The sequence below is a fragment of the Meleagris gallopavo genome, chromosome 15 (genome assembly GCF_905368555.1).
Source record: "Meleagris gallopavo chromosome 15, MGAL_WU_HG_1.1, whole genome shotgun sequence".
In the NCBI taxonomy this organism is placed as follows: domain Eukaryota; kingdom Metazoa; phylum Chordata; class Aves; order Galliformes; family Phasianidae; genus Meleagris; species Meleagris gallopavo.
The window spans coordinates 15164160-15189618 of NC_139418.1; the positions used below are offsets into that span (position 1 = coordinate 15164160).

Sequence of the window (25459 nt, forward strand, 5' to 3'; positions counted from 1 at the left end):
TGGATGCTGCTCCCTTCAGAATGACCCATTAGGCTCTCCAAAGCCCAAGAAGGGGGCACGTATTGGAAGCAAAGCATCTGAAACTTCAAAACCTTCACTTGAAAATTAAAATGGATAAAGGGTCTGGGGAGGGATGTAGGGCTGCTGGGGCAGCACAGCGTTCCAGACCCATGCAACTCATCCCAGCAACCCTGTGTCTTCCCTCCAGCCCCTGCTCCAGCTCTGTTTGCTGCCTCACCTCCATACCAAACACTGCAGCAGGAGCGTTTCCTCAGGGCTTCTCTCTGGGGGAAAAATTAAAAAAAAAAAAAAAAGTGGCCATTGCTTTCCCTGCCCCCTCAGCCGAAGAAAACCAGCCGGGAGGAAATGAAGAGGGCAGGGGCCGTGGAACCTTGAGCGCGGAGCCGCCCGGGGAGCAGCACCGAGCCGCCGGCTGTGGGGCGGGGGGGCCCGACCCGGGATGCCTCTGCCGCGGGACGGAGATGTCGGACCCGGGGCCGCGGGTTCCGCCGTTCTCCCGGTGCGGCCGGCCCTGCCCCCGGCCCTCCCCCGTGTGCGGCACCCTGGGACGGGGCTGACGTCAGGAGGAGACGGGGAAATCTCCGAAGAAAACCCTGGAGCGGCGGGCAGGGCGCGCACAGCGCCCGCCGGGCCCGGCACCCCGCAGCGCCCGGTAAGTGCTCCGGGACGGCGCCACGCGTGTCCCCGCGTTCTCGACTCTCCCCACGCGCGTCTCCCCGCGTTCCCCACGGTCGGCCCCGCACTCCCGTCCCTCCTCCCCTCGTGCGCTACGAGCCGCGTCCCCCCCCACGCGTGTCCCTCGGGTCGCGTCCCGGCCCCATTTTCCGCTCTCCGGAGGTGCGGAGCGTTGCGGGGCCGAGCGGTTCGGAGCGGCAAACAAAGCGGGGCCGGGCCGGGTCGAGGGAAGGGGGCGGGGGGGGGGGTTGCGCCTCTCACCGCTCCGCGTCGCCGCCCGCCCCGTAGCACCGCGCCCCGCGCACGGCCGCGGCCCCTGGCATCGTTCTAGCGCGTAAATTCTTTTCAGGGCCTCTGCGCTTCGTCAGCACTGACAAATACGCGTGGAAACGTAATTCCAAAGGGGTTACCTCATTTTATTTCAGATTTTTGTCCCCGTCGTTGTTGTTGTGTTATTATTGTTTTATCGTAAGCGCACCGTTTTCAACCCGGAGTTCTTCTCCCAAGCAGCGCGGAGCGAAGGACGGTCCCTACTATAGGATGGGGCGGCCGGATCGGGGCCCAGGGGGTGGCCGAGGATGGCAGCACGGAGGTTCTGAGTCGGGACAGGTGGAGGGATGGGGCGCATAGGGGGCTGCGGGGGGGCTCAGCCGGGCAAGAGAAGCGGGCGGAGAGAGCCTGAACTGCCGTTCAATTAATTCCCTGTTCGGAAAAAGAATATTCTTCCATTCCCCTGCTTTTTTTTTTTTTCCTTTATGTGTGTTTTTATTATTATTATTATTATTATTATTATTAATTACATTCTGATTGAAAAAAAATGGGCACACCTTTTGGAATCCCCACGCTCCAGCAATGTCCCGCAACTCCGCTCCGTCCAACGGGGGCGAAATTCTCGGAGCGGTGGAAAAAGGCTTTTTTTTTCCTCGTGTTAACTCCGTTGAATGGACGTGCGGAGTTCCCCTCTGACGGTACCTTTAGAAGAATATTCAGGTGTTGCGTAAAAGATCGTCCCTAAGAGCGTTTTCTGTTATTTCGTCCTTATTCCTTAACTTTTGCCAACCTCGCTGTAAGCGAACACAAACGCCGAGACACGAATTGAACAAAAAAAAAAAAAAAATGGCAAATACAGTGCGGGTAGCGAGGACCGAGAGCCGTTTGCTTATTTCCTAACAGTCTTAAAATACGTAATTTCTGCCTTCCAACCCAAGGGATGCGTTCCTTGCGCCTCTGAGCTAAAACCTGGCTTCCAAATAATTGCCAAGAGCTGCTTCGCTTGGAGAACGTCCCCAAAATCCTTCTGGTGACTGAAATACGGGCCGCGTCCTGGAGATCCCGAGCCGGAGCTGTGGCACCGTTCCCCGGACGCGGTTTAGCCGAACGAATCCCTGAGCGGGGCAGAGATTTCCCCTCGACAGCCGCCGCTGAACGGCTCCGAGCTTCTCCTTTACTATCGGTTTTATTGTTCGAGCAGATTTCATTGTGAAATCGTGTATTTCCCGGGCTCTGTCCTCCTTACTGGTGGAAAGAAGAGCGCGTTCCTCGGAGAAAATCACTGCGGGTTGAACGGTGCGTTATTTCCCACCCCCGTCCCGAGCAGCCCGCATAGATGCTGCTTTTAAATAACAAAAGGGGAGGAGAAAACATTCTCTAGTAAAGCCGAATTCCTTCGTTAGACCGCCTCCTAAACGTGCTAATAAAACTAATTCGTTTTATTTGCCCTGAACTTTTATATCTTGCCCCGTGCGCTGATTAGCGCAGCCCTCTGGAAGGCGGAGGTGTTCTCCTATCTCTCGCTCAGATGTGCCCGTTAAGATACGGCCGTTCCCACAATGAAACTGGAAAGAAAATTGTCCCCGTTCCTCATCGCGGGGCAGCGCAGAGCCTTTGTGGGAGGTAAAAATAAGAAAAAGGGAAACAAAGAATGGGAGGGAAAGAAAAGAAAATAGGAGAGAGGGTGCTGAATGCACACAAAGGTGAATTGTTTCTCCGATTTTGCTTTTTAAGGCAGGAAACGTGTGGCTCTGCAGAGATTCACGGCTGTTCTGAGAACATTAAAGCGCGTTCAGCCCTTCAGGAAATGTTCTGTTTAGGGGAAATGCGTTCCCCCCATCCAAATGCTGCAGCAATTAAGAGGTTGCTCGCCCGAAACAAGGTGAGGGAAACCCACAAGGAAACGTAGCATCGGTGGTACCAAATGCGGCCCCTTTTTCTGCAGAAGAACGATCTTAATAAAATGCCAATGGAGTGCCCGGTCCTTAGATTACCCTGCACCAGAGGCATCTTTTTAGTCCACAAACCAAACATATTTCGGACCTAAAGATGCACAGAGTAACATGAGCAGGCTGCCTTGCAAGCGCCGGTGCCCCTTCCTCCATCAATTAATAAGAAAAGCATGTTCCCTCTGCTCGGAGAGGGAATTGTGGGACTACATGGCACTTTCCCACTTTCTTCCCCCTCCCTACCGAGAGAAGCAGCCTCCGCACCCCGACCTGTCCATCCTCTGGCGGTGGCATTGCTGATCCCATTCTGCTCAGGCTGCGGACAACCAGGACTAAACTCGAGCGGCTGCTGACAGCGGTTTTGCTCAGAGCGTGGCTCGGTGCTCGTGGTTTGAGGGATGCGGAAAGGGCCACGGAACAGAGCCAGAGCGGGGCTGTGCCCAACGGCACTTGGGAAAAAACGGAGTTATCCCAGGAGATGGTTTAATTTTTGGGACAGGAGGGCCGAAGAGAACCCCCCACACACACACCCCGTTTGCTTCCAGCTGCAGAAACCCGAATAGGAAAACCCTTTCTCCTCCCGTCATTCGCCGCGTTTTAAGAAAGCCTTGGGGTATCATTTGTATCTGTCAGAAAACATTAAGCCTTCAACTTTTTCATCCCGACTTTTTGGAAGCGCTGCCGTTGGCCGCCTGCGCCTGGGGCAGCCCCGGGCCGGTGGGGGTCCAAGTGCAGAGGGGCTTCGGGAGGCACCGGGATGCGCCGGCTGTCACGGGCCGAATGCCACCAAAACATTCCGTTTCCCCCTCTCTGGAAAAAAAAAAAAAAAAAAAAATCAGTTTCCCCCCGAAAATTGTGCTTTCCCCACTGGGTTTGAATAGCGGTGGGGCAGGGCCGGCCGGGTCGAGATGAGCGCGGTGCTCTGCGGGCAAATCTCGCGGAGTAACGGGGGGCTCCGGGAGGCCGGGGGTGGCAGGGGAGGCCGGGGGAACCCTGAGCGCCCGCGGAGCCGGAGATTGGCCGTGCCGACGGGGGCTGCAGATCCAAAAGGGACTGATTTCGTTTTGCTCAACTTCTTAGGAAAATCGCTCTCCTGGCTGCGTAGAGGAGGACGGGCCGGCTAGGAGCCAGCGTAATTTTCCACCTTCCTATCCTGAGCGATTTAACATGCTTTCTCGGCTGGGATTCTTCCCCTTCTCCGCTTCCCTCTGCCCGCTCGTGGGCACCCGAGGGGGACCCGGTTCGGACGGGGTGGCGGCAGAGCTGTCCGTGTTGGGGCTCGTTTCGTGTTCGCCACCGTTTTTAGGGGATTGCTCGGTTTCCCCTTAAAGCCATGCTGGCGGGGGCGTTCACAGCCCCAACAAGATGGTGCTGAGCTTTTCCTTGTCTGGGGCGTACACTCGGGTCTCTACATGGCTCTGTTAAGGTGATGCTGCTTGGATAGGACCCACGGGACCACCACCCCCGTTACTCCACGACAGCGAACTCCGTCTCACCGGAGCGGTCCGAGCTCCATGGGGCACCGCGCAATCCGCGCATACTGTGTGTATCTTCCTGCCTGCTTACTCCCAACCCGCGTGGATCCGGAACCACGCAGCAAAGGATTGACAATGGCCGGAGGCTGATAATCGCTTATCTACTCATGCGGGGGGCATTTTCACCGTCAGGGAGTTTTAAAAATGCCCCTGTCACAGCGCGGCCGGCTATGCGCACATAAGAGCTGTGAGTTTCCAGCGGTTGTCACCTCCCTGCCGATGTCTCCTGCTTCAGCCAGTGGCGGTGGCCCTTCACCACCCCCCGCACCTTCAGCCGGGCGCTTTTGGGAGGGTTTTATTATAGATATTGTTTTCCTGCAGCCAACTCCCTTCTACGGGGCTCAGGGAAGGGTCGCCAGGTGAAGGTTGGCTGGTTTGCCCTGGCTTTGCTTGGGCTTGTTTTGACTGACTTTGCTTTGGATGAGTTTGGCTGACTCGTGTTTAGATTGGACTGGTTTAGTTTGGTTTGGTTTGGCTTGGTTTGGTTTGATTTGGTTTGGTTTGGTTTGGTTTGGTTTGGTTTGGTTTGGTTTGGTTTGGTTTGGTTTGGTTTGGTTTGTCTTGGTTGAATTCAATTGAGTTGGTTTGGGTTGACTGGGCTTGGGTTGGGTTGGGTTGGGTTGAGTTGGACTTGGTTGAGGAATGTCTCCCTTATCCCTTGCCTCACTGCTGCTATTTTTATTGTTATGCATTTGTTTGTTTGTTTGTTTGTTTGTTTTGGGAGGGCTTCCCTCTCCTCTCGGGCAGAGGTGCACTTGGGAGAAGACGCTTTCATTTTCGTAACGATTCCCAATAATTTATAGACTGAATCTGAGTCCATACAATGCTAATAAATCTGAAGAGGAAAAGCTGGCGGAGACTTCTTAACTTCGCTGCCTGATATACGGCCCAGGTGGTTTTGTGTTGGCTACAAAAGCGGCCGCCAGCCGGGGGTGGGAGCTCCTTTCCAAAAGTAGGAAAGCTCCTGCAGGGTCTCTGGCGCAGGACTTGTCCTGGGATGATGGGGAGGGACTGTGGGCCCCTTCGAGACCACTGGGTGATTCTCTAGTTCGGTCGCTCCTCGTTCTCTTAACGGAGTTACAACCGGCGTGGCCAACTCAAGTTTATTCATAAGAGCCGCGGCTCGTTCTTGCATTATTTATGGCAGAAGGAAAGGAGCGGTGTATTTGCAGCCCTGCAGCCCTCGGCCGGGGGAGTCCCGGCTGCGTGGGCCCCGGGTCCGGCTCGGGCGGGCACTGCGAGGAATTTTCCCAAGCAAAACCACCACGGCCCCCAGCCCCAGTCCTCCTCGGCCCTTCCCACGCCCACGAGGGTCACGGCTCCCTCAGGGGGTGTCCCCGCAGGGATGGATGGGAGGCTGCCCCGTGGCTGCGGCCTCGCTTCCCTTCCTCCAGCATCAAAAGATGCAAGGTGTGACGTCAGGGAAACGGGGCGTGACGTCACGCAGGGGTGACCGTGACGTAGCACCTAGAGGAGAGGGATGCAGACAAGGGATGTTCCCGGCACCCAAAACGGAGCGGGCCTGGGTGGGGAAAAAGAAAAATGCAAATGTGGGGAGGACCGGTTTGTCCCGACAATATGTTGACCCGGGTAGAACGGGAGGAGACGGCTCTGTGTGACAGGAGCCCTCGCAGCTCCTAAAGAGCAGAGCAAGAGAGTGCCCTGAGACCCACGTACGACATACATAAGGTGTATGTAAGACATACATAAGGCGTATATAAGACATACAGAAGGCATATATAAGACATAAAATACGCGTATCTCCCTGTTTGATACTCTGGATCCGTGTACAGGTGTGCAGTAAACGCCTGATCATGGCCCGGGCACGGACATGCACGGAGAGAAGGGCAGGATGCCGGGCAGGGCACGGAGCCCTTCTCCACCCCCCAACCCCCCCGCCGGGCCCATGCCCCAGGGACACCCTCAGAGGAAGAACGCTATCCCAGGAAAAGCCTCTGTGTCCTGGCTGAGCCTTTCCCTGAGCCCAGCCGAGGGATTTGATCCTAGAACGAATTTTGAAAATGTGTTTTATAGAGCAGAACAAAAAGTGAAAATTGGGCTGAGAGTAAAAAAAGAAGAAAAATGAAGGAAAAAGAAAGAAATGGGGGGGGGGGGGAAGAAGAAAAGAAAAGAAAAAGAAAAAGAAGGTAAAATCCCGCCTCCGGTTTTCAAGCTGCTATGAGCAGTGGGTTTAAAATAGCCGGAGCAGAGCAGCCGGGCTGTTGGCAGCCGCCCTCCACCACAGCAATCCTGGCTCCAGCCGAGAGCTCCCGGAGAGCTGCCCGGGGCTGCCCCTCTTCCGGCCCCGCAGAAATTCAAATAATAATAATAATTTAAAAATAAATTAAAAATAAAGAAAAGAAAGGAGGGGACTGTGAAGTGTATCGGCTGCGGAGCTGAAAAAGAAAAGAAAGAAAATGGATAGAGACCTGAGCGTGACAGCACCTACCTGTACACACCCTGAGCTGCAAAAGGCTTTGGAGATCAGAGGTACAGGGCCGGACGCAACAGCCCGGTGAGGGAGGAAAAAAGCCCGCACTGCAGCATTGCTTCACTCCACTTTCCGTAAAACAGTTCAAAAGTTCTTTCCCACATCTTTACTTGATTTGAAAGCAAAATAGAGTGTCAGGATGGATCAGTTAAAGTGAGCCGAGAAAATAAAGAGGAGAGAAGGTCCCTTCCACGGGCAGAGCGCAGCCGAGATCCCCTCGCATCCCCTCGCCCCGTCCCCCAGATCACCGCTGCTGCCCTTCAGCGAGTGAAAAAATAGAAGTGTTAGAAAGGGATAAAACCGAATCAGACACAAATCCCTGGAGGCCGTTCCCAGGGCAACCCCCGCAGCTCGGAGGGATCCGTTCCCCGCGGGACTCGAACTCGCCGTGGGGTCGCTGCGCGGGGTGCGCAGCTTGCGCGGACGGGAGGCGCGGGGGGGGGGGGGGGGGAGGATGCGCGTGGAGATGCGCACGGGAACAACCTGCGAGGAAAGAAGGGAGGCCAAGGGGTGCTGCCACCCCTCCCACCCCCACCCAGAGGTTGAGGGCAGGCAGAGGGGGAGGGGGGGGCGAACCGCCCTCCGCACGGCTGGGAATGATTTTCCACCTTTCCATTCGTTATGAAATATTTTTAATACCTCGGCGAGGTATTTGGGGGAGGCGTTGGGAGGAAGAGGCGGGGGAGGGCTGGGGGAGCACCCTCAGAGCTGCATTTCTCGCACGAAGGAGTCAGGAGGGGGGAAGGGGTGCGGGGCTGCCGCGCAAAAAGCGCGCAACTTCGGCGGGGAGCGCGCAGGCAAGGTCCGCCCGCGCGGCCGGGCTGGGCGAGCGCTTAGATGGGAGTGATGCATGAGCGAGACGGGGAGGTTTTAACCTTCAGGGGGAGGAGCCCCGTTTAACTACAGGCATTTGTTCTAGGGCAGGTCACTTTAATCTCTTTAGCTTTAAACTGTCCAACTCGCAACTCGCGTTTCTCTATAAGGGATCTTTACCACTTTCCTGCCTATGCGGCCGGACTGCCGTGCCTCTCCCCGCGCAGAGCCCGGCGGCTTTCAGGCTCTGCCCAGATCTCTTCTTCCGACACCCTTAAAATAATACTGTTAGTAATAAGTGGATTTGCTTTTGTTGGTTTTTTTTCGTTGTTGTTGTTGTTGTGTTTTGTTGTTTTTTTTTCCCTTAAAGAACAAAAAACAAAAAAACAAAAAAAGAGAGAGAGAGAGGGAGAAAAAAAAAAAGCAAAAAGAAAAAAGCTCCTTGTTCCTTTCTGTGTGGAATAAACACCTGCAAACTCCCCCAGGCAGCCCGGCGCCCCCGCCATGGATTCCTTTAAAGGTGGAATGAATTTGGAGAGACTGCCCGAGAGCTTGAGACCCCAACCCTCCCATGACATGGCTTCCAGCTTCCATTTGCAAAGATCCTCGGAGCCCAGAGACCCGATCGAGAACTCGGCCAGTGAATCCTCCGACACGGAGGTGCCAGGTAACCCCCCCGCGGCCCCGGCCCGCTCCCCCCGCGCCTCCCCCCTTCCCCTCCGCGTTTTCCCTCCGCGGGGCGCTCGGCGGTTCGGCGCAACAGCGAGCGGCGGTGTGGGCCGGGGGGCGGCTGTCCCCGCTGTCCCCGCTGTCCCCGCTGTCCCCATCCCCTCCGAACCCCGGGAAGGGGCAAAAGGGACCGGCACGGAGCGGCTGTCACCAGCGAAGAGGACACGCGCGGCCTCCGAGCCCTGGAGGGGCTCCTGGAGCTTCTTTCGTGATTATTTTTCTTCCTCTTTCCCCATCTTTTTTTTTTTTTTTTTTTTCTCTTTTCTCTCTCTCTCTCTCTCTCTCTCTTTCTTTCTTTCTTTCTCTCTCTCTCTCTCTCTGTCTCTCTGTCTCTCTCTCTCTTTCTCTCTTTCTCTTTCTTTCCTTTAGTTATTTAGACAGCTATCAATTAATCGCACCGAAGTAAACGGTGCTCTTCGTGGAGCGCGGTATTGCCAGATATTTCTGAACTCATGTCAGTTCTGCCCGGGTTTATTTTGCAGCTCGGGCGGTGCGGACATGGAAAAAGATTTTTCTGTCTCAGGAAAGGGGGAGGGAGAGAGAAAAAATATGGAAAATAAAAAATTCCCCGCAGAACCGAGGGCGCGTGGGGCAGCGGAGGGGACGTACGCGGCCGCGGAGGGCTTTGCGCGGGAGCTGCGGGATTTGCGGAGGCTCTCCGCGCCCTGACCTTCATGTGCGAGGGCTGCAGGGAAAGCTGTGGTTTCCCAGTTTGTATTTAATTGAAGTAGCAACAGTTCCAGGGTAACGAGGGAAGCCAGGAGAGGGAAACAAAAGCTGCAGGAAGGAGCCCGATGGCCGTTCTGCTTTTCTCGGGAGGAGTTTCTCTCTCATTTCACTTCATTTATTTTTTTGTAATAGATGTTGCTGCTCGTGGCGGTGTTAGCAGGTCCCGCCGCTGCAGCACGAGGCAGGGCCGAGCGGCACACGGCGATATGCAGCGCTGAGCTGCGCTCAGCAAACAGTGAGGGACCGGCGTCTGGAAGGGACTCCGAGATTAGAGGGGATTATTGGAGATTAGAGAGGGAGATTTGCTCCATTTTACCGTACCCCTCTATGTGACCCCTCGGTGCGGGGCAGGGCTGAAGACCTGCTGCTTTTTTCTCTTTTTTTTCTTTTCTTTTATTTTTTGTTTTCTTTTTTTTTTTTTTTTTTAATCTCCGAGGAGCTACAAAATACCCTTCACATTTTCTTTCTTCCTTTATTATTGTTATTTATTTATTTTTAATGAGGGAAAGAAAATAATAATAATAACGCACAAATATCAATTGAATCGAATGCTCTTCTGTTTTGAAATGGCACCGAGGCCCGAACTCAAGGCCGGGTTTCAGCTGAAATCACGGCGGGGCTGAACGCGGGGCCGCGGTCGCAGCTCTTCGTTCTGTGTATCCACCCGGGTCCCCCCGCACCGCCGGGCCGGGAATGGGGACGGCGGCCCCGGGAGGGCAGTGAGGAGTGGGGGGGGGGGGGGGGGCTTTGCTTTCTGTTTGCTCGGTGGTCCAGCGACCGGGGCAGCTCTGGGGCTGCTGCAGGCCTTGTTTGCTCTGCAAACCACTTAACGCCGAGAGAGGCCATCCGAGCTGCTATCGGCCTTTTCACCGCGTTGGGGTCTCCGCTGAAGCTCTCTCTCCCTCCTTTTTATTCCGGAGGGCTTCCAGAGCGAAGGGTGACTTCTCAAGGCCGAGCCCCCCGACCTCCCCCCAGCCCGTCAGCCGCACGCAGCCCACGGTTCTGTTTAACCTCGCAGGGCTGCAGAAATGTCCCCGCACCGCCGCCGCCTGAGCCTGCGGGAAAGGCGCGCAGCTCGGCCCGGGGGGAGGCGGACGGGCTGCGCGCCCACGGAGTTTCCCTTGGGGCAGAAGTGCTCGCGTCCCGCAGCGGCACTGCGCGGAGCCCCGGCTCCCCTCAACCCTCCGTCCCCGAGCCCACATCGCTCTGCTTTTGGCCCTCGCAATGCCGTTCCGACACGGAGCTCGGAGAGAATCGAGGAGTGCGTTCCAAAAGGGTCTGTCACCCGCAGCCGCGGGGTCGGGAGAGATTCCCGCATTCCTGCTTCTATAGCGTGCAAAGACGGGCTGAGATTTTTGTTGTCGTTATTGTTTGTGCTTCTTTCGAAACTTTTTTTTTCTTTTTTTTTTCTTTTTTTCTTTTCTTTTCTTTTTTTTTTTTTTTTTTCAGCAGAGGGCTTTGCTCGGCCCGGGGTTAAAATAAACAGTCAGGTCCTAAAAGCAGCAAAAGAGGGAAAAGGAAGAAAAAGAGAGAACGAAAACGTAACAACAAAAAAAAGAAAGTGGGGGAGTAAAGAGAGAGGGCTACTTTTGCAATTAATTGCTGCGGGTTTTACACCCCTGCCCTTCCAAAGTTTCCTGTCGCGGCCGAACACAACAAAGAAAACGGAGCAAAGATCGCGCCTTAGGGTTTAAAGGAGTAAAAAAAGTTGTCGTGGGCCGCAATGAGGGCGATGCCGCTGTTGTAATCCACTCCTTCTCGATCTCTTTCACCCCTCAGTCCGAGCCATGCGGGTCCCGCGGTCTCTCCGGGCCGGGTCGGGCTGCACTCGGTGCTGCGGTGTCGGTCCCTGTGGGTACCCCAAGCACGGCTGTAATGGGGCGGGCAGAGCCGAGGGTGAGAGGGGGGAGGGGGGGCTGCCTTTGTGTGCGTGTATTTGGGTGTGAAACAAACAAACAAGCAAACAAAAGAAAAAAATGTATGAGAAAAAAATATATATATATACCCAACCCCAACATCCCACCGTAGAAAAAGAAAGAAGCGGAGAGCAGAAAAACGAGGACGGGGCCGCCGATGACCCGGCGAAGAAGAAGAAGCAGCGGAGGCAGCGGACCCACTTCACCAGCCAACAGCTGCAGGAGCTGGAGGCCACTTTCCAGCGGAACCGCTACCCCGATATGAGCATGCGGGAGGAGATCGCCGTGTGGACGAACCTCACCGAGCCCCGCGTCCGGGTAAGACGGGCGCTGCGGGGCTCTGCTGGGCCGGGGGGAGCTGAGGGAAATGGCCCCTTTTGGGAGTGGGGCCGCTGTGGGATTGGATTTGGTTGCTCAGATTGGTGGTGAGGTTGGAGAGGAGAAATTCAGCTCCTGGCTGCGGAGATGAATTAAGACTGTGTCGGGGTGGTGGGACCGGGCCGGGCCTGGGATGGAGCCGGTTTGTGGGGTGAGACCCTTCGGCTTGGCCCAAACCCTCGAGCCCTTCGCAACGTTCCGGTTAACCCCATAACGAGGCAATAACGAGGACCTCCCCCCCCCTCAATAAACCACTGCTCGGCGGCTCCTCGGAATCGCGGCTCAGCCCCCGGGATCCATGCGGAGCGGTGCGGAGCGGCCGCGCATCCCCCGCGGGGGCAGCGCCGGAGGTGGCTCCGCTGTTTGCGGGGCTGCTGGCAAAGCGAAGGACGAGGGGTTGGGGTGAGACTGTCCTCCAAAGTCAATAGCACGACACGTTCCTGTAAGGCGGAGGCGCTGGGTCTTTCTACGGCTCCGAGCCGATGCCATCAGGGAATGTATATATAGCCTCGGCGGTTATTTAGAGAGATTTACTTGCGAGATAGCGCTGCGATGAACAACCAAAGCGGAGCGGCTCGGGACATATCGATCCGCAGCAGTTTTTCCCACTTTCGCTCGCCGTTTCCTCCCGAGATTTTTCCCCGCGTGGTTTCGGCCCCTCTGAGTCCACCCCAGGCCGGGGCCGGAGCAGAAATCCGGGAGAAAAAAAAAAAAAAAAAAGGGTGGGTTTCGAGAGTCACCCCTCAGCCCCGCAGAGCCCTTTCTGGTAATTAAACTCCGAGTGATCCAATCGGATAGCAAAAATTCCGTTTAAAATCTTTCGAGACTAAACACGCTCCTCATCCGAAAGCATTGTACTAATTGCGTTCAAAACAAAACTAAACAAAGCCCGAGAGGAGACTGAACGGCATTAATATTGCTGGAATATTTCAGGAAGCAAATAAAACTAATATACGAGTGGCCATTAACATCATTTCGTTCTCCCTCTGTGTGGAGATGTTTTGGTTTGATGTTCTGAGATTGCAGATTGCAAATCTAACCTTAATTTGCTGTGAGGGCCTTCCTTTAAAATGTCTAGGAGCCATAATTAAAACTATTACCCTCATTTTCAGGAAATTCCTGTCTGGAAGCACCTTCCGAGGAGTATATTACAGGTTTTGAAAACGTTGGCTTTCGTTTCCTCTTCGTATTTAATACGGGATTCTTTTTATTCTTGTTATTTTTTAAATTGACTCCGCCATCCCTTCTTCCCTCGTAGTTTGTTTTTTGTTTTGTTTTGTTTTTTTTTCCATCCCTATGAGCTTCGGTGAAAGAGCGTTGCGCCATCGCTGCGCGGGGAGGGCAGGACTGGGGCGCTCCGAGGGGCGCAGCCTCCGCGGGGCCGCGCGCAGTGAGGAGGGGGAGGTGGAGGATGCTGAGAACCGAGCGCGGTGCTGCCGGGTTTAACCCGGGGAGAGAATTTGGAACCCGCGCGGCCCCAATCCCGGCCCGGCTCATGGCTCCCATCGCGAGGGGCTCAAAGCCTTCCCTAAAAGAAAAAAAAAGAAAAGAAAATAGGAGAGAGCCTGGATCGGGTTTTTGCATCAAACACCAGGAGCGGCCCCTGCTCCTCTGTTCCCCAGTCAGGGCTGTAAATTCTCATTAGATATAAAGGCAGAGGCTGCATCCATCCAAGGGCCATGCAGGGACTGATTTTTTTTTTTTTTTTTTAAACCTAAACATACTAATCCAATCCCCTTTTTTATGATCTGTAACAGGGGACTTTTATTACACAGCATTAGCATTCGGAAACACGGCGGAGCCGGGGCGAGCCGGCCCTAATCAGAGCGGGCCGTGCCTTCTCCCCATGGCGAAGGGAGAGGGGCGGAGGGGGATGCGGACACCCGAGCACGGACGGCTGCGCGCAGCCCCGCTCGCAGATGCTGCTGAATATCGCCTGCGCGCGGAGATGCGCGGACAGGGAACAAAGGGGCAGGGATCGATGGGACTGGGATCGATGGGACTGGGAGCGGTGGGACTGGGTGCGACGGAGAGCGTGGGGACGTTGGGGACGTCTGGGCGGTGGGGGGGTGCCGGGAGCGGCTGCGCGCTACTTGCGCGCCTCTGCGCGGCCGGGACCGCATCGTGCGCGGCGGGGCAGCTCTGACCGTGACCTGTCCCTCCCTCAGGTGTGGTTCAAGAACCGCCGAGCCAAGTGGAGAAAGCGGGAGCGGAACCAGCAGATGGACCTGTGCAAGAACGGCTACGTGCCGCAGTTCAGCGGGCTGATGCAGCCCTACGACGACATGTACGCCGGGTACCCCTACAACAACTGGGCCACCAAAAGCCTCACCCCGGCTCCGCTCTCCACCAAGAGCTTCACCTTTTTCAACTCCATGAGCCCCCTCTCCTCGCAGTCCATGTTCTCGGCTCCCAGCAGCATCTCCTCCATGAACATGCCCTCCGGGATGGGCCACTCGGCCGTGCCGGGAATGGCCAACTCCGGCCTCAACAACATCAACAACATCAGCGGCTCCTCGCTCAACTCGGCCATGTCCTCGCCCGCTTGTCCCTATGGGCCGCCGGGCTCGCCCTACAGCGTGTACCGGGACACTTGTAACTCCAGCCTGGCCAGCCTCAGACTGAAATCAAAGCAGCACTCCAGTTTCGGCTACAGCAGTTTGCAGAGCCCCGGCTCCAGCCTAAACGCCTGTCAGTACAACAGTTGACGGACTTGACACGAACCGCCTCCGACAAACACCGCCGACAAAGCAAAAATTAATAAGAAAAAATAGAAAATAAAGCAGAAACAAAGCGACGTTTAACGGAAATGAATATATATATATATGTGTGTGTGTATGTAGAAACCCGATGATGTGTAAAAGCAAAACCCGAGCAAGTGAGAGAGGGAAAGAAACAGCACAAACAAACAAAAGCAAAATAATGATAATAATAAGGATAATAATAAAACAAAATCCGAAAGCTCTGCGGACTTCGATTGTCTAAAAAAAAAATAATGATACTAAATAAAAATAAATAAATAGAAAAAGAGATCCGACGACACAACCAACAAAGCAGCGCTTTAAAAAAAAAAAAAAAAAAACCAAAAAACCAAAAAAACACAAACCAATAGTAACCATTAAAAAGTAAACCATTAAAAAAAAAAATAAAAAAAATAAATTAAAAAAAAACAACAAAAAACGGAAACGGACCAGAAAACTTTTGCAAGAGACACCGAAATCTGGTACATGGATGAGTTGCAATTTTTCTCTGGATGATGCGGGTTGTATGTGTTTACTTGAACTTGCACAGGAGGTGGTAAGGCGGCCGCTCCCTGCGGCCATTGGGGGCGGCCCGGGGGGTGAGCTGGGAGTGGGGGGGGTGTGGGAGGGGGAGGGGGGAAGTTCGGGTGATGTTTACCACTGAGAAACGGAATCGCAGTCCAAAAAGGAAAAAAAAAAAAAAAAAAAAAAAAAAAAAAAGACTAAAAAAAAATTTAAAAAATAAATTAAAAAAAAAAGAAAGAAAAGAAAAAGCGAGGGGAGAAAAAAAATATAATTCGCAGAGTCGGTTCTGCGGGGGGAAATGGTTAAAATATTAGGTATGAAGCTATTAAAAATAATAATGACAAGGGTCAACCACTTATATAAGGTTATATTTATATCTGCCGTTACATTGTGCCGGATCATTGTCCTTGGCCGTTGAATAAACTGTTTTTAAAATGCATGATTCTTGATGTTTTTTTCTTTAGTTGGAAGCTATAATCCAGTCATTCCCGATCCTAAGCAGCTCCAGGTTCCTACCTCTTCGTCCTTTCCAAACGACTGCAGTAGCCCCGGTCTGAAGCGCAGACACCCTCCAGCGATGCGAAAACTCGCCAGCGTTTTCCCCATCCAAAAGTCTTATCCTGATAATGAAATTATCACCCGTCTTTATTTAAACGCAGGGTTCGATTCTTCTTCTTTTTTTTTTTTTTTCCTTTAAAAAAAAAAAAAAGGAACTTTTAGAGAGTCTAAAGAAAAAGAAAAAAAGGCCAAAAAAGGTCTGTTATGAAGCGAATCCAGATTCTGCATCTCTACTTGAGAACGGTGAGCTTCGGAGTCCGAAGGGTTGCATGGCAAAGCCGAAAGCGTTCCTCGCTTTTCTAACCTTGAAGGAAAACCAAGGAACCAAAAACCAAGAGAGAAATCTTAAACTGTTCTTATGTAAAATGTAGATAACTTTAACAAGTGCTTGTTAGCGAAAAAAAAAAAAGAAAAGAAAGAAAAGAAAAAAAAAGAAAAAAAAAGGGAAAAAAAAAGGAAACGATAAATATGATCTTTATTAATACGCATACCAAACGCATATGAAATTTAATTGCAGGCCTATTTGTTGCTTCTTTTTTTTTTTTTTTTTTTTTTTTTTGGTCGGTACTTATTACCTGTAGATGACAAAGAAACATAAAATGCACACACGGTACTTCTTTCCCAGTGTATTTCACACCTGTGGTAACCTTACGCTGGATGTTTCAGTTATGCTGTTGTGGATACGGATGCGGTATATATATTGTTTTATAAGTTATGTTTTGTGATTTTATTATTATTATATTTTTTTTTCCAAAATTAAGAGCATGGGAATAAAAAAAAAAAAAACACCAAAAAAATATCAAAAAACAGTGAAACGAAATGTAGAAATGACTTTAATGTTCTTTTCTGGGTTTAAGAGATCGGCTGCTTAAAAGAAAAGATTTCTCTCCATCCCTCCCCCTCTCCGTCCCCGCCCGGCGGTGGCATTTCGGGGGGGTCCCTCCGCTTCCTCCCGTAACTGCGCCGTCCCCACGACCCCCCCCCGGCCCCGGGGAGGGCACACAGCCCTGCGGCCCCCGGGATCCCCCCAGCTTTACGGCGTCCTATCGCCGCTGCTCCGGCGGGGCGATGGATGCCGGTGGATTTCTGCTCCCCCGGGATAATAACCCCGAAAGCTTCGGTTTTTTTCTCCCTCAAAAGACTCAATCTCGCCCCCGGAGGAACCCCCCCGCCGTGTAGCACAGTCCCGGGGCCGCTCGATCCCACGGAACCGTTCCTCCCGTCTTACCAAGGTGTGTTTCTCCCTTATTTCTCGGATTTCCCCGATATTCTCAATTTAAGGTTTATTTGATGCTTTTCTTTTTTCTTCTCCCTTCTTCCCCCCACAAAGTTGCCCCAAGCCCCGCTCGCTGATTTCACACCCGTTATCGTTCCGATGACATTTTGCCGAAAACGCCATCATTTCACCAAAACGAACCGAGAATTCCTCTGTCCCAAAGCCGCTCCTGGTGCGGGGGGGAAGGGGGGGATGTGAGCTGCAGCCTGGCCTCACCGCGCCCCGCGGGGTCCTCTGGCAACGGGGGGACACTGGGGGGAACTGGGGGGGCACTGAGCCCCTGCCTGAGCCCCTGGGTCCTCCTGAGCCCTCAGAGCTCTCAGAGCTCCGGAGCTGGGGGGTTGGGTTTGGAAGGAGGGCAGCAGGCGGGGAGCTCACATTGTCTCTTATTGTAGCTGCAGGAGCATGCACATCAGGTCAGGAAAATTCCTGCTTTTCCCGTCCTCTTTCCTTGGAGGGGTTGGGGGGGTGGGGGGGGGAGGGTTATCTGAAAGCCCTCCGCTGTTATTTCAGCCTGGATTGGCTGCATTCGTTTTTCTCGTGTTCCTGGAGGTAGCACTGTTAGCCCTAAATCAGGGCAGCGGCTGCGGTGCTTGCATTCAGCCCTAATCCTGCTGCCAGAGCCCTGAAACCCCCAAAATGCAGCTCGTGTGTGAGAGCCATGCATCTGCTGGGTCTCTGCAGCCACCACCACCATCTCCCCCTACTGCCACGTTCCAGGGGAAGCTCACCCACCTCTGTGAGGGGGAAATGTGGGCTTCTTGACTCGTTTATGGCTCAGAGAAAGGAAAATTCCAAGTAGACACTGAACAGAAAGCACCTCCTACACCTTCCCTGTGCACATTTATGGATGTCCTGCTTCCAACAGCCTTCAGGTCTCCCCCGCAATGGTTACAGCCAAATTAATGAGGAGATTTGGTGGGTTCGAAGCATGGAACCTCCTGTCCAAACACAGCTTCCTTAGGGATGTCCTCAGAGGACATCTCTGCCACAACCCAGGTGTGTGCCCAACCCCAGGGGGGCCATCATTAAATGGTCTCTGAGCCCCCAGAGGGTTGTGCCCCATACACAACTCCCTGCCTCGCTGCTCTTTGCGCGTTGGTTTTCAAGCTCCCATCACCAGAGCCGTGTTGTTGCACACCAGAGGCGATGCTTTTCTCACCCTGCACATTTCTACAAGAGGTTTCCAGTGCGGGAAGCTCATGCAAGGACTGCTGAAGCTGCCTCACACCATCCCCAGTGAGTCTCTGCCTTTGGCCGTGCCGTACGGAGTCCGAGAGCTCTGCCCACCGCCTGCAGCCTCGTGTGTGCTGAGGGGAGCGGATGCTTGGAGCCCGAGAAAGAGCTGAATCAAGTTTTCCATTCGTTCTGGGCGTGCTGGCTCACCTAATAGCATTCCCAAGGCCAAGCTGCCTGGGGAGCGCTCCGCATACCTGCCTGGGCCGTGGCTTGGCGTGGGAGCCCTGCATGGGCTGAGTGGTCCCAAAGGCTGCCGTGCTGCAGAGGCTCCTATTGCATGAAGTCCACAAAGCCCCAATGCCTCAGACTGTGCTGTTCGTTCGAGATTAAATATCTTCCAATAAAAAGCTGTGGTCAGTTTAACTCCGCACCGCATACTTCTCTTTATCTGTGGCCTGGAAAGAGGCAAAGTATGCAAAGTCCCATTTAAATTAATGGGATGCTTCAGTACTGATTTTAATGGGATTTTGTATAATAAAAATAACACTTAGAAACGCCCTAACATTTTGCTGCAAACCTGCAACAAAAGTCACTGGGACTGGGATAATAAAGTGCAGGCTTTATTTGGAACCGCTGAAGGTTTCGTCATTAACTTCAATGGCACCATTTCAGGCCTTATTATTTTAGTTTACCAGTGTGTAAGTAAAAATTACTTTACCAATTAAAAAGGATCTGTGACAAGTTTTCTGATCCAGTCTGGCGACTGGATAGGTGGACATTTGGTTTGGTGTTATCCAACCAGCCAAGCAGCTCAGGCTCAAAAAGTACACAGGGACAGAGAATAAATAAAAATAAGAGCTGCACATTCTTTTGGCTAAACGAGTTTGCCCATCAAGCAATGTGAAGTTGTTACTTGCAAGAAATACCTCCGATTCCTTCTTTTAATCTATCCGAGCGAACAGCTTTCTGCTCACCCCCATAGAAAACAGTAAAAGCCTCCTTCAAAGTGAAATATGTTTTAATTAACAGAGCTGCAGAGTAAAATCCACGCAGCTCTCCTCCGCTGCAGCCCGCCGTTGTGCAGCTCCCATTAACAAGCTGCAGGCTTCGCGCTGCGCCAAACTGATTAACAGGAGGGCTGCGGGCAGATTTTCTATCAAAAATGCCCCAGCAGCAGCCAACCCGTGCTTCTTTGTTGCTGTTGTTGTTACAGGAAAGAATCATTTGTTTATCCCCCAGCTCTGATTTATCTAATGAAGAAAGCATAGGCACGGTTTTAAGAAAAGAACGCGCCAACGAATGAAAATAGGAAATTAAAATTAAAAGGGAAAAAAAAAAAAAAAAAAAGGGAGGGGTGGGGGGAGAAAAAACTAATGAAAGAACATCCGCACTTGGATTTTTTCCTTCTTCACCCAGGCGATTTCTTGCAAGAAGGCAACAAACACCGCCTGGACTCGGCGAGAGGCGAACCCATTTGCTCCCAGCTCTTCCCAGGAGGTCGGCGGAGCGGAGCAGACGCGCTGTGCCCACGGGCGAACCACACCGATGTAAATGAGCCGCCCGGCAGCAGCTCCTCCCGACACCTCTGCAGGCGCAGCAGCGGCACCGCAGCACGGCAAGCAGCGCCCGACCCGCGCTCCTCATTCGGGTCCCGCATGGCAGCTTCAGGGCTTCCAAAAAATCGCTGTGTTAATATCCAAGATACAAAAATCTGCCTTAGTGAGAGCGGGGACAAAGTAGCTGCCGTCCCACAGGAGCACCAAGTAATTTATTTTACAGGCTTCAAAGTGATACATGCCCGGGTATAGGAGATTAGCAGTGGGATTTTCAAAAGCCCTATGTGAGTGAGGAGCAGATTTAAAAAAATGATTCAGTGAATCAGTCCTGGTGTGAGATTTTCCTAGAAGTGAGTTAGGCACCTGGGATTTAGACACTAAGAGTGAGACATTTAGAGGGATTTAGATGTCTGAAGATACAGCTGAGCGCACAGTGGGATCTTTATAAGCACCCAGTGCCGTGTGAATCTGAGGTGCCGTGCTGGTTGGGTAACTGTGGGAACCCCAAAACTCTCCAATGCTTCCCACGAGCATCCAGCATCCCATCAGCATCCAGCCTGGGGGCTGTGGGCAGCGTTGGCCTCACAGAGGCTAGCAGGGCTGTCACATCCCCATGTCCCTGCCCATGCCACCTGCTTGCTGCTCGGCACAGAGGTGCTGCACAGACAGCAATACCGATGGATTCCTGTGCTCGGGTCGGGTGCAGCATCCCCTGGGAAGCAGGAAAATGAGAAAGGAATGCCAGTGTCAGGGAGGGTGTGCAGGTTGGAGGAAACCCTGCAGCCCTTTGTGGCAGGGAAGCAGGCTCACACCTCTCCCCGCACCCCGCAGCACTTTGCTGGGTCGGATCCTGACCTCTGAAAGCTCAGCTTCACACCTGGCCCAGCTCACAGCCTCCACTGTGTCCCTGGTTGGCAGAGTGACTGTAGACGTGGTCCCAAAGCGTGCTTTGGAGGAGAAGTGAAGGCAGCCCTTGCTGACTTAGCAAGTTTCCTTCCCTGGCTCACCCTTCCAGGCCCCTCTGAGCTGCCTTTTCTCCCCAGTAGCTGTCCATCCCGTGCACCAACCCACACCTCTCCATGGGGTAGACACCAAATCTGTCCCCTCCATCTGAACACCTGGTCACATTTGAAAAAACAAGCAGAAACTGCTGCTCTATGGCCCCATCTGCTCTTCTGATCCAAACCCTGTGTGCTCACCTGTGGGACAGTTCCCCCCTTCCTCCTCACCTGCCCTCCCCCGGCTTCCCCGTGCCCATCCGTCCATGTGATGTGGCCACCTGGAGCCATGCTCATAGCTTTCTTTCTAACAGTTCTGTATCAACTAAAGGCATATATTGCTCCCTGCTCCTCTAAGGCATGGGGTTACATTTAAGCTGGGGTAGGACTGAGGCATTCAGAGGGGTCAGGGTTTGTTTGGAGTTGGGGCTGAGGTTGGTTTAGAGTTAGGGATGGGATTAGTTCTGTATTGAGGGTTATGTCTGGGCTCGGGCTGAGCTAAGGGGAGATGTGTTAAGTTTAGGATAGGACTGTGGTCAGTATTAGGGTCAGTGGTAGCTCTTGGCTTGTGCTAGGGTTAGGGTGAGGTTTTCAGGTGAGGTTGGGTTGTGGGTTAATGCTGTGTTCACAGACTGCTAGGGGTTAGGATAAGGTTAGGTTTAGCCTTGTGATAGGACAAGATTTAAGGTTGGGGTTAGGTTTGTGTCAGCATTTAGAATTACTTAGTTTTAGAATTGGGTGAGTGGTCAGATCTCAGCATTCATCATGTAAGTTCTCTGTTTATTTCTTGTGCAAACAGCTCTTTCTCTCCCTTAGGAGTGCAGCCCATCTATTCCTCCCTCCCACACATCCACACATATAGGTGTTTATATTGGACTTTCAGAACTCTTAGCAATCCATTTGCCCCATGTATTCCCATTTACCTGACCTCTCTGCCTATCCTGCCTGCATTCCTGTCTCACACGTTCAGTCTATCTCACATCTACCAACCCTCATCCTCCCTTAGAACACTGATATATTCACCACTTCTGCTCTTGCCTGAGACATCAATGCAACTAATGCCATGATTAAGTGATCCTTTTTGCAGTCTGTTCTGTTACATACTCATTACAGTCATGTCTGTGACTACTTACCTATCTCATCCATCTCATGCAAATTCTAATTCATCTCTCTGGATTTCCATAGCACGCAGTAAATGATATATTTTTGTCTTCCTCCTTGTTCCATCCGTATTCATCTCTTTGCTCACCCATACCACCCTCCTGAGCTTCCTGGTACCTACTCATCTCTATGTGCACCCACCTACTCCACCATCCATCATCCTGTCCAGGATTTATTCCCTTATTTAACATCCCTCTAATTTGTACTCGATCATCAGCCTAATTTCACAACACTCCCAGCTCATGAATACTCCTCTGTCTCTTTCTGTACCCATACCCAGTCTGACCTGTTAACTCCCTAATTGTTCTAAGCTTGTTTTTTCAGCATAATCTCTTTACTTGTATGCATTTTATATGTAATCTATCTATTCCGTGCCTATTTTACCTGACTCTTCCTTAAGTTCTCCCTTGCTTTTTCCCATATCCACTTTTCTTTCACATCTGCACACTTTATCTTTCCTGTATGTATCTGCCCAATGCTTCCTTTGCTCACCAGTCTTCTGCATCTCCTTTTTTCCCTTTCTCTATCTACAAAGCTTCACAGGCAGTCTGACTGACCAGCTCCCCTCATACGGGAATTACTCATCTGTTACCCTATTAACTACTCATCTATTAACTCTGTTATTGCTCTTCTACTATCCGTCCACATTCCCCATAACTGATGCCCTATTCACCCTCTCAGTCCACATTTTCTGCCTGTATTAGTCACACATTTATTCCATTATTCCAGCGACCTTTCCATCTCTTTTCCCAAACAACACGTGTTCTGTCTGCCATAAACCTGTCCATCTCAATCTAATCTCTTTCTCTTTTGGCCTTTAATTTATTAATCTGCCCTCTACACATTTATCTGATCAATCTTTCTAACTCGTGAAAGCTCAGTTAATAATCTCTTTACTCTTTACCCATCTACCCATCCTTCCATTCAATTTTTACACAGCTGACCCACCCTCAGACTGTTCTCAGTATTTAAAGGGGATCATCTTTTTGTCTGCAATTCAGATCCCACATTACATCTATTTGGGTCGCTGCTGCTCATGTCACTTATATTTAATTTAGCTGAGAACACCTCTACATCTCTTCACCTAAAGTATTTATTGATACACCTGTCAATTCGTGCCTCCATTTGTTCCACATCCCCTGCTAAGTCTTCTATTCCATCTCTCCTTATTATAGCTGTGTACACATAACACCTACCTATTTGTAAATGTTCATGTTCCTATATTTATTCTGTCCACATTGCTCCTACTTAGCCTAACATCCCAGCCACCCAGTAGTTACATTACCTACCCAGCCTAGCTTTGCCTCTTTCACACTTATCTACTTCACGCCTGTTGAAGAAGCTGATATGAGGTATACAGGCATCTATTTGCTCATTTTAACGTAGCAATCAGGATTAAGTATACTGCAACTCATCCCAAGCGTATTTATCTGTCTGGCTAACTTCTGCCTTGTTCTAAGCCATGCTAAGTTTAATCTATACTATGTAACTGATCATTCTTTCTCTCCGTTTTTCCCTCTCCAGTTCTCCCATACCGACCTCTACATTTTAACATATTTTTTATGGCAAATACAGATGCCTCTTCTGGCTGCGTGTTCAGCCCATAGTTGCTCGAAGCAGCCCGTCAGCCCTCTCTGACCTCACTTCACTATCTAACCACCCAGCTCCTATCCAGAATTCCCACCCACCCACATGGGACTCGCTTTAACATGACCCATCCTACATCTATTCCAGATATTCTGTTATCCGATGAGTCCACAGTCACCAGGCCAAGCCCATGGCTAGGCTGTGTGCTCCATGTCAAATACATTCATTTTCCTTCCATTATTACCCTGTTTGCATTAGTATGGAATTATCCACCCTCTGCATAGACCCTCTATGTGTCTATACAACTATACCTTTTATTGTAGTTCATCCATCCCCCACATATTATTCTGTATACCTTTACCCAATTATTCCCATATCGTTATCTAACTTGTCCATCAGTTTACATCATAAAATCCAGAAGCCAACCCAAGTGACCATTCAGCCCATGTGCCCAACATGCTCTCCCTCATTATACGAGAGGCAGTTCTGTTCAAAGTAACCTTTAGCAGTAATGCTCTTATCACTCTTGGTGACCCAGCCTTGCATCAGACCTATAGGTGCGGGGGGATGGAGAGCAAGGACAGGTATTATCAGAGTAAAACATCATGCAGCTCCATACGCCTCCAAGCAGAAATGCACCAGCTGCACGCAAGTAGAAATCTGCTCCTTGCACAGTGTGGGGGGTCAAGAATGCTACGCCAATAAGCTGGAGAAAAGTGGATGTTAGAAAAAGACAAAATAATCCTCTCTGTGAAATCCACATCTGTGGAATATGTGATTTCCATGACATGGGACTCACTTTGCCTGTTCTACGTGCTCACACGGTGTGGGAGCTGCATGGGTGTTCTGTAGGTACATCGTCTGTCATCGCATCCATCAGGATGAGAAAAAGGATGTCAAAGATTCCTGCGTCAGCTTTTCATTCTCTCCTTACAAATTCAATTTCCTAATTTCTACTCCAAATCTTCCCCTGACCACACAAACCTACACCTGTTCCAAGCGGAGTTCTGCCCTGCAAAATAGACACCACTGCCCCACCACCCCCTTCTGACCATCAATTCCTTCTTGCTAAGCCCTGGATCCTGACCTGGGTCCAAACAGGAGCCTCCCATGGTGAACCTTCGTGTCTGAGGGGGTGAAAACCTTTGAACCTCTGCGTTTGGAAGTGTTCAGACCCAGGAATTCGAGTTATCGGGATGCTGAGCCACACGATTTGGCTTTGAGTGCTTCGCTGTTACTTTATCTATTCTTAATTACCCTCCAAAATGCAAACTGCATCACTTTGTGCCAAAAAACTTTGGGATCAGGGAACCACCGGGTAGCAAAGAGAGACCAAAGCGGGCGGTGAAGCTCACCCAGGTGCTGCGGAGAGCCCGGCAATGTTTGCTGCGTCCTTGCAAGGCACACACGGAGGGCAGGAGTCGGGAAACTCTTAGGAAAGTGTCATAAATACCTCCCGATATTCCCTGAGATAGCAGAGCCCCAACAGGCACTGCTGGCCGCAATCACAGCCCGGGTAAGAAATTGTTTGTCTTGGTCTTTGTATCGGTAAATGCCCAACCCAAAGGCACTGATAAAAGCAGACACTAGGAAAAAAAAAATAGAAAAAACAATCCAGAGACAAGGTCTCCTCGGGCCCCCAATCAACAACAAAAAGGCAGCAACCAGACAGCCATTTAGTGAGCATCTCAAAGCTATCTCCCGTCTGCTGGAGGGGCTTTAAAGACATCAGATTTGTGTGTTTGGCTCAAGCCAAGCGAACTGGAGTCTAAAGCTTTTCCTTGAATTCAAGGCTGTGTTTACTGCAGTCAGGGCAAAGGAAGGAGGCAACCCCAAAGCCCTCCCTCCTCCTCTTCCCCCACCCTGCAAGCCCCAGGCTTGAAACTTGATTTAAAAAAAAAAATACAAGATTGAATTTCAGTTTGCAGGATTAGGGAGACGACTTTTAGGGGCTGCTTGTTGGAAAAAAAGCAAAGCAAAGCAGCTGGGAGGGATTAGGCTGAGCTGGCGTCTGCACTTTCAACTGATTCAATTTTGCTCCACAAGACATTGTATCTGAGCCTTTCTGGAGACTATTCAAAGCAAATCATTTTCATTTTACCATTTGGTAAGTGATCAGAGTCTATTTTTAGTGTCTTGGAAGCGTCGGGATTTTTCTCCTTTTCTTTCTCTCTTTCTTTCCACTTTTTTTTTTTTGTCTCTCTCCCTTTTCTCCCACAATTGAATATCTGCATTTGGGGTATCAAGAACAGGCATGTTTAGAGGGAAGGCGTACCCCAGCCAGCAGCAGCTTCCATTTATCCAGAAAAAATGGCACCAGAGAAAGCTGGGGGCTGGCAGGTCTCTCGATCCACTGTCAGCCAACCCAGGCT

At 51.5% G+C, this 25459-nt stretch overlaps 1 protein-coding gene across 6 annotated transcripts; it reads left to right on the top strand.

The window, feature by feature from the left end:
• Positions 1–414: 414 nt before the first annotated feature.
• On the top strand, positions 415–15211 carry PITX1 (paired like homeodomain 1). Of its 6 annotated transcripts, none has more exons than XM_085236740.1 (5): positions 2162–2262; positions 2701–2848; positions 8240–8421; positions 11241–11446; positions 13675–15211. In XM_085236740.1, the coding sequence occupies exons 2-5, from the start codon at positions 2811–2813 to the stop codon at positions 14212–14214; spliced, it is 966 nt and encodes a 321-aa protein (XP_085092866.1). In that variant the 5' UTR covers positions 2162–2262; positions 2701–2810; the 3' UTR covers positions 14215–15211. The 6 variants fall into 6 exon arrangements, with proteins under 6 accessions (XP_085092863.1, XP_085092867.1, XP_085092866.1 ...); XM_085236739.1 differs by lacking the exon at positions 2162–2262 and adding an exon at positions 2452–2589; XM_085236737.1 differs by lacking the exons at positions 2162–2262; positions 2701–2848 and adding an exon at positions 415–673 and having other exon boundaries at positions 8244–8421.
• Positions 15212–25459: the final 10248 nt, after the last annotated feature.

Coding starts and splice junctions, on each gene's coding strand:
- PITX1 (XM_085236737.1), top strand. CDS start 461: ATGCCTCTGCCGCGGGACGGAGATGTCGGACCCGGGGCCGCGGGTTCC. Junction 8,422..11,240: donor CTCCGACACGGAGGTGCCAG/GTAACCCCCCCG, acceptor ATCCCACCGTAG/AAAAAGAAAGAAGCGGAGAG. Junction 11,447..13,674: donor TCACCGAGCCCCGCGTCCGG/GTAAGACGGGCG, acceptor TCCCTCCCTCAG/GTGTGGTTCAAGAACCGCCG.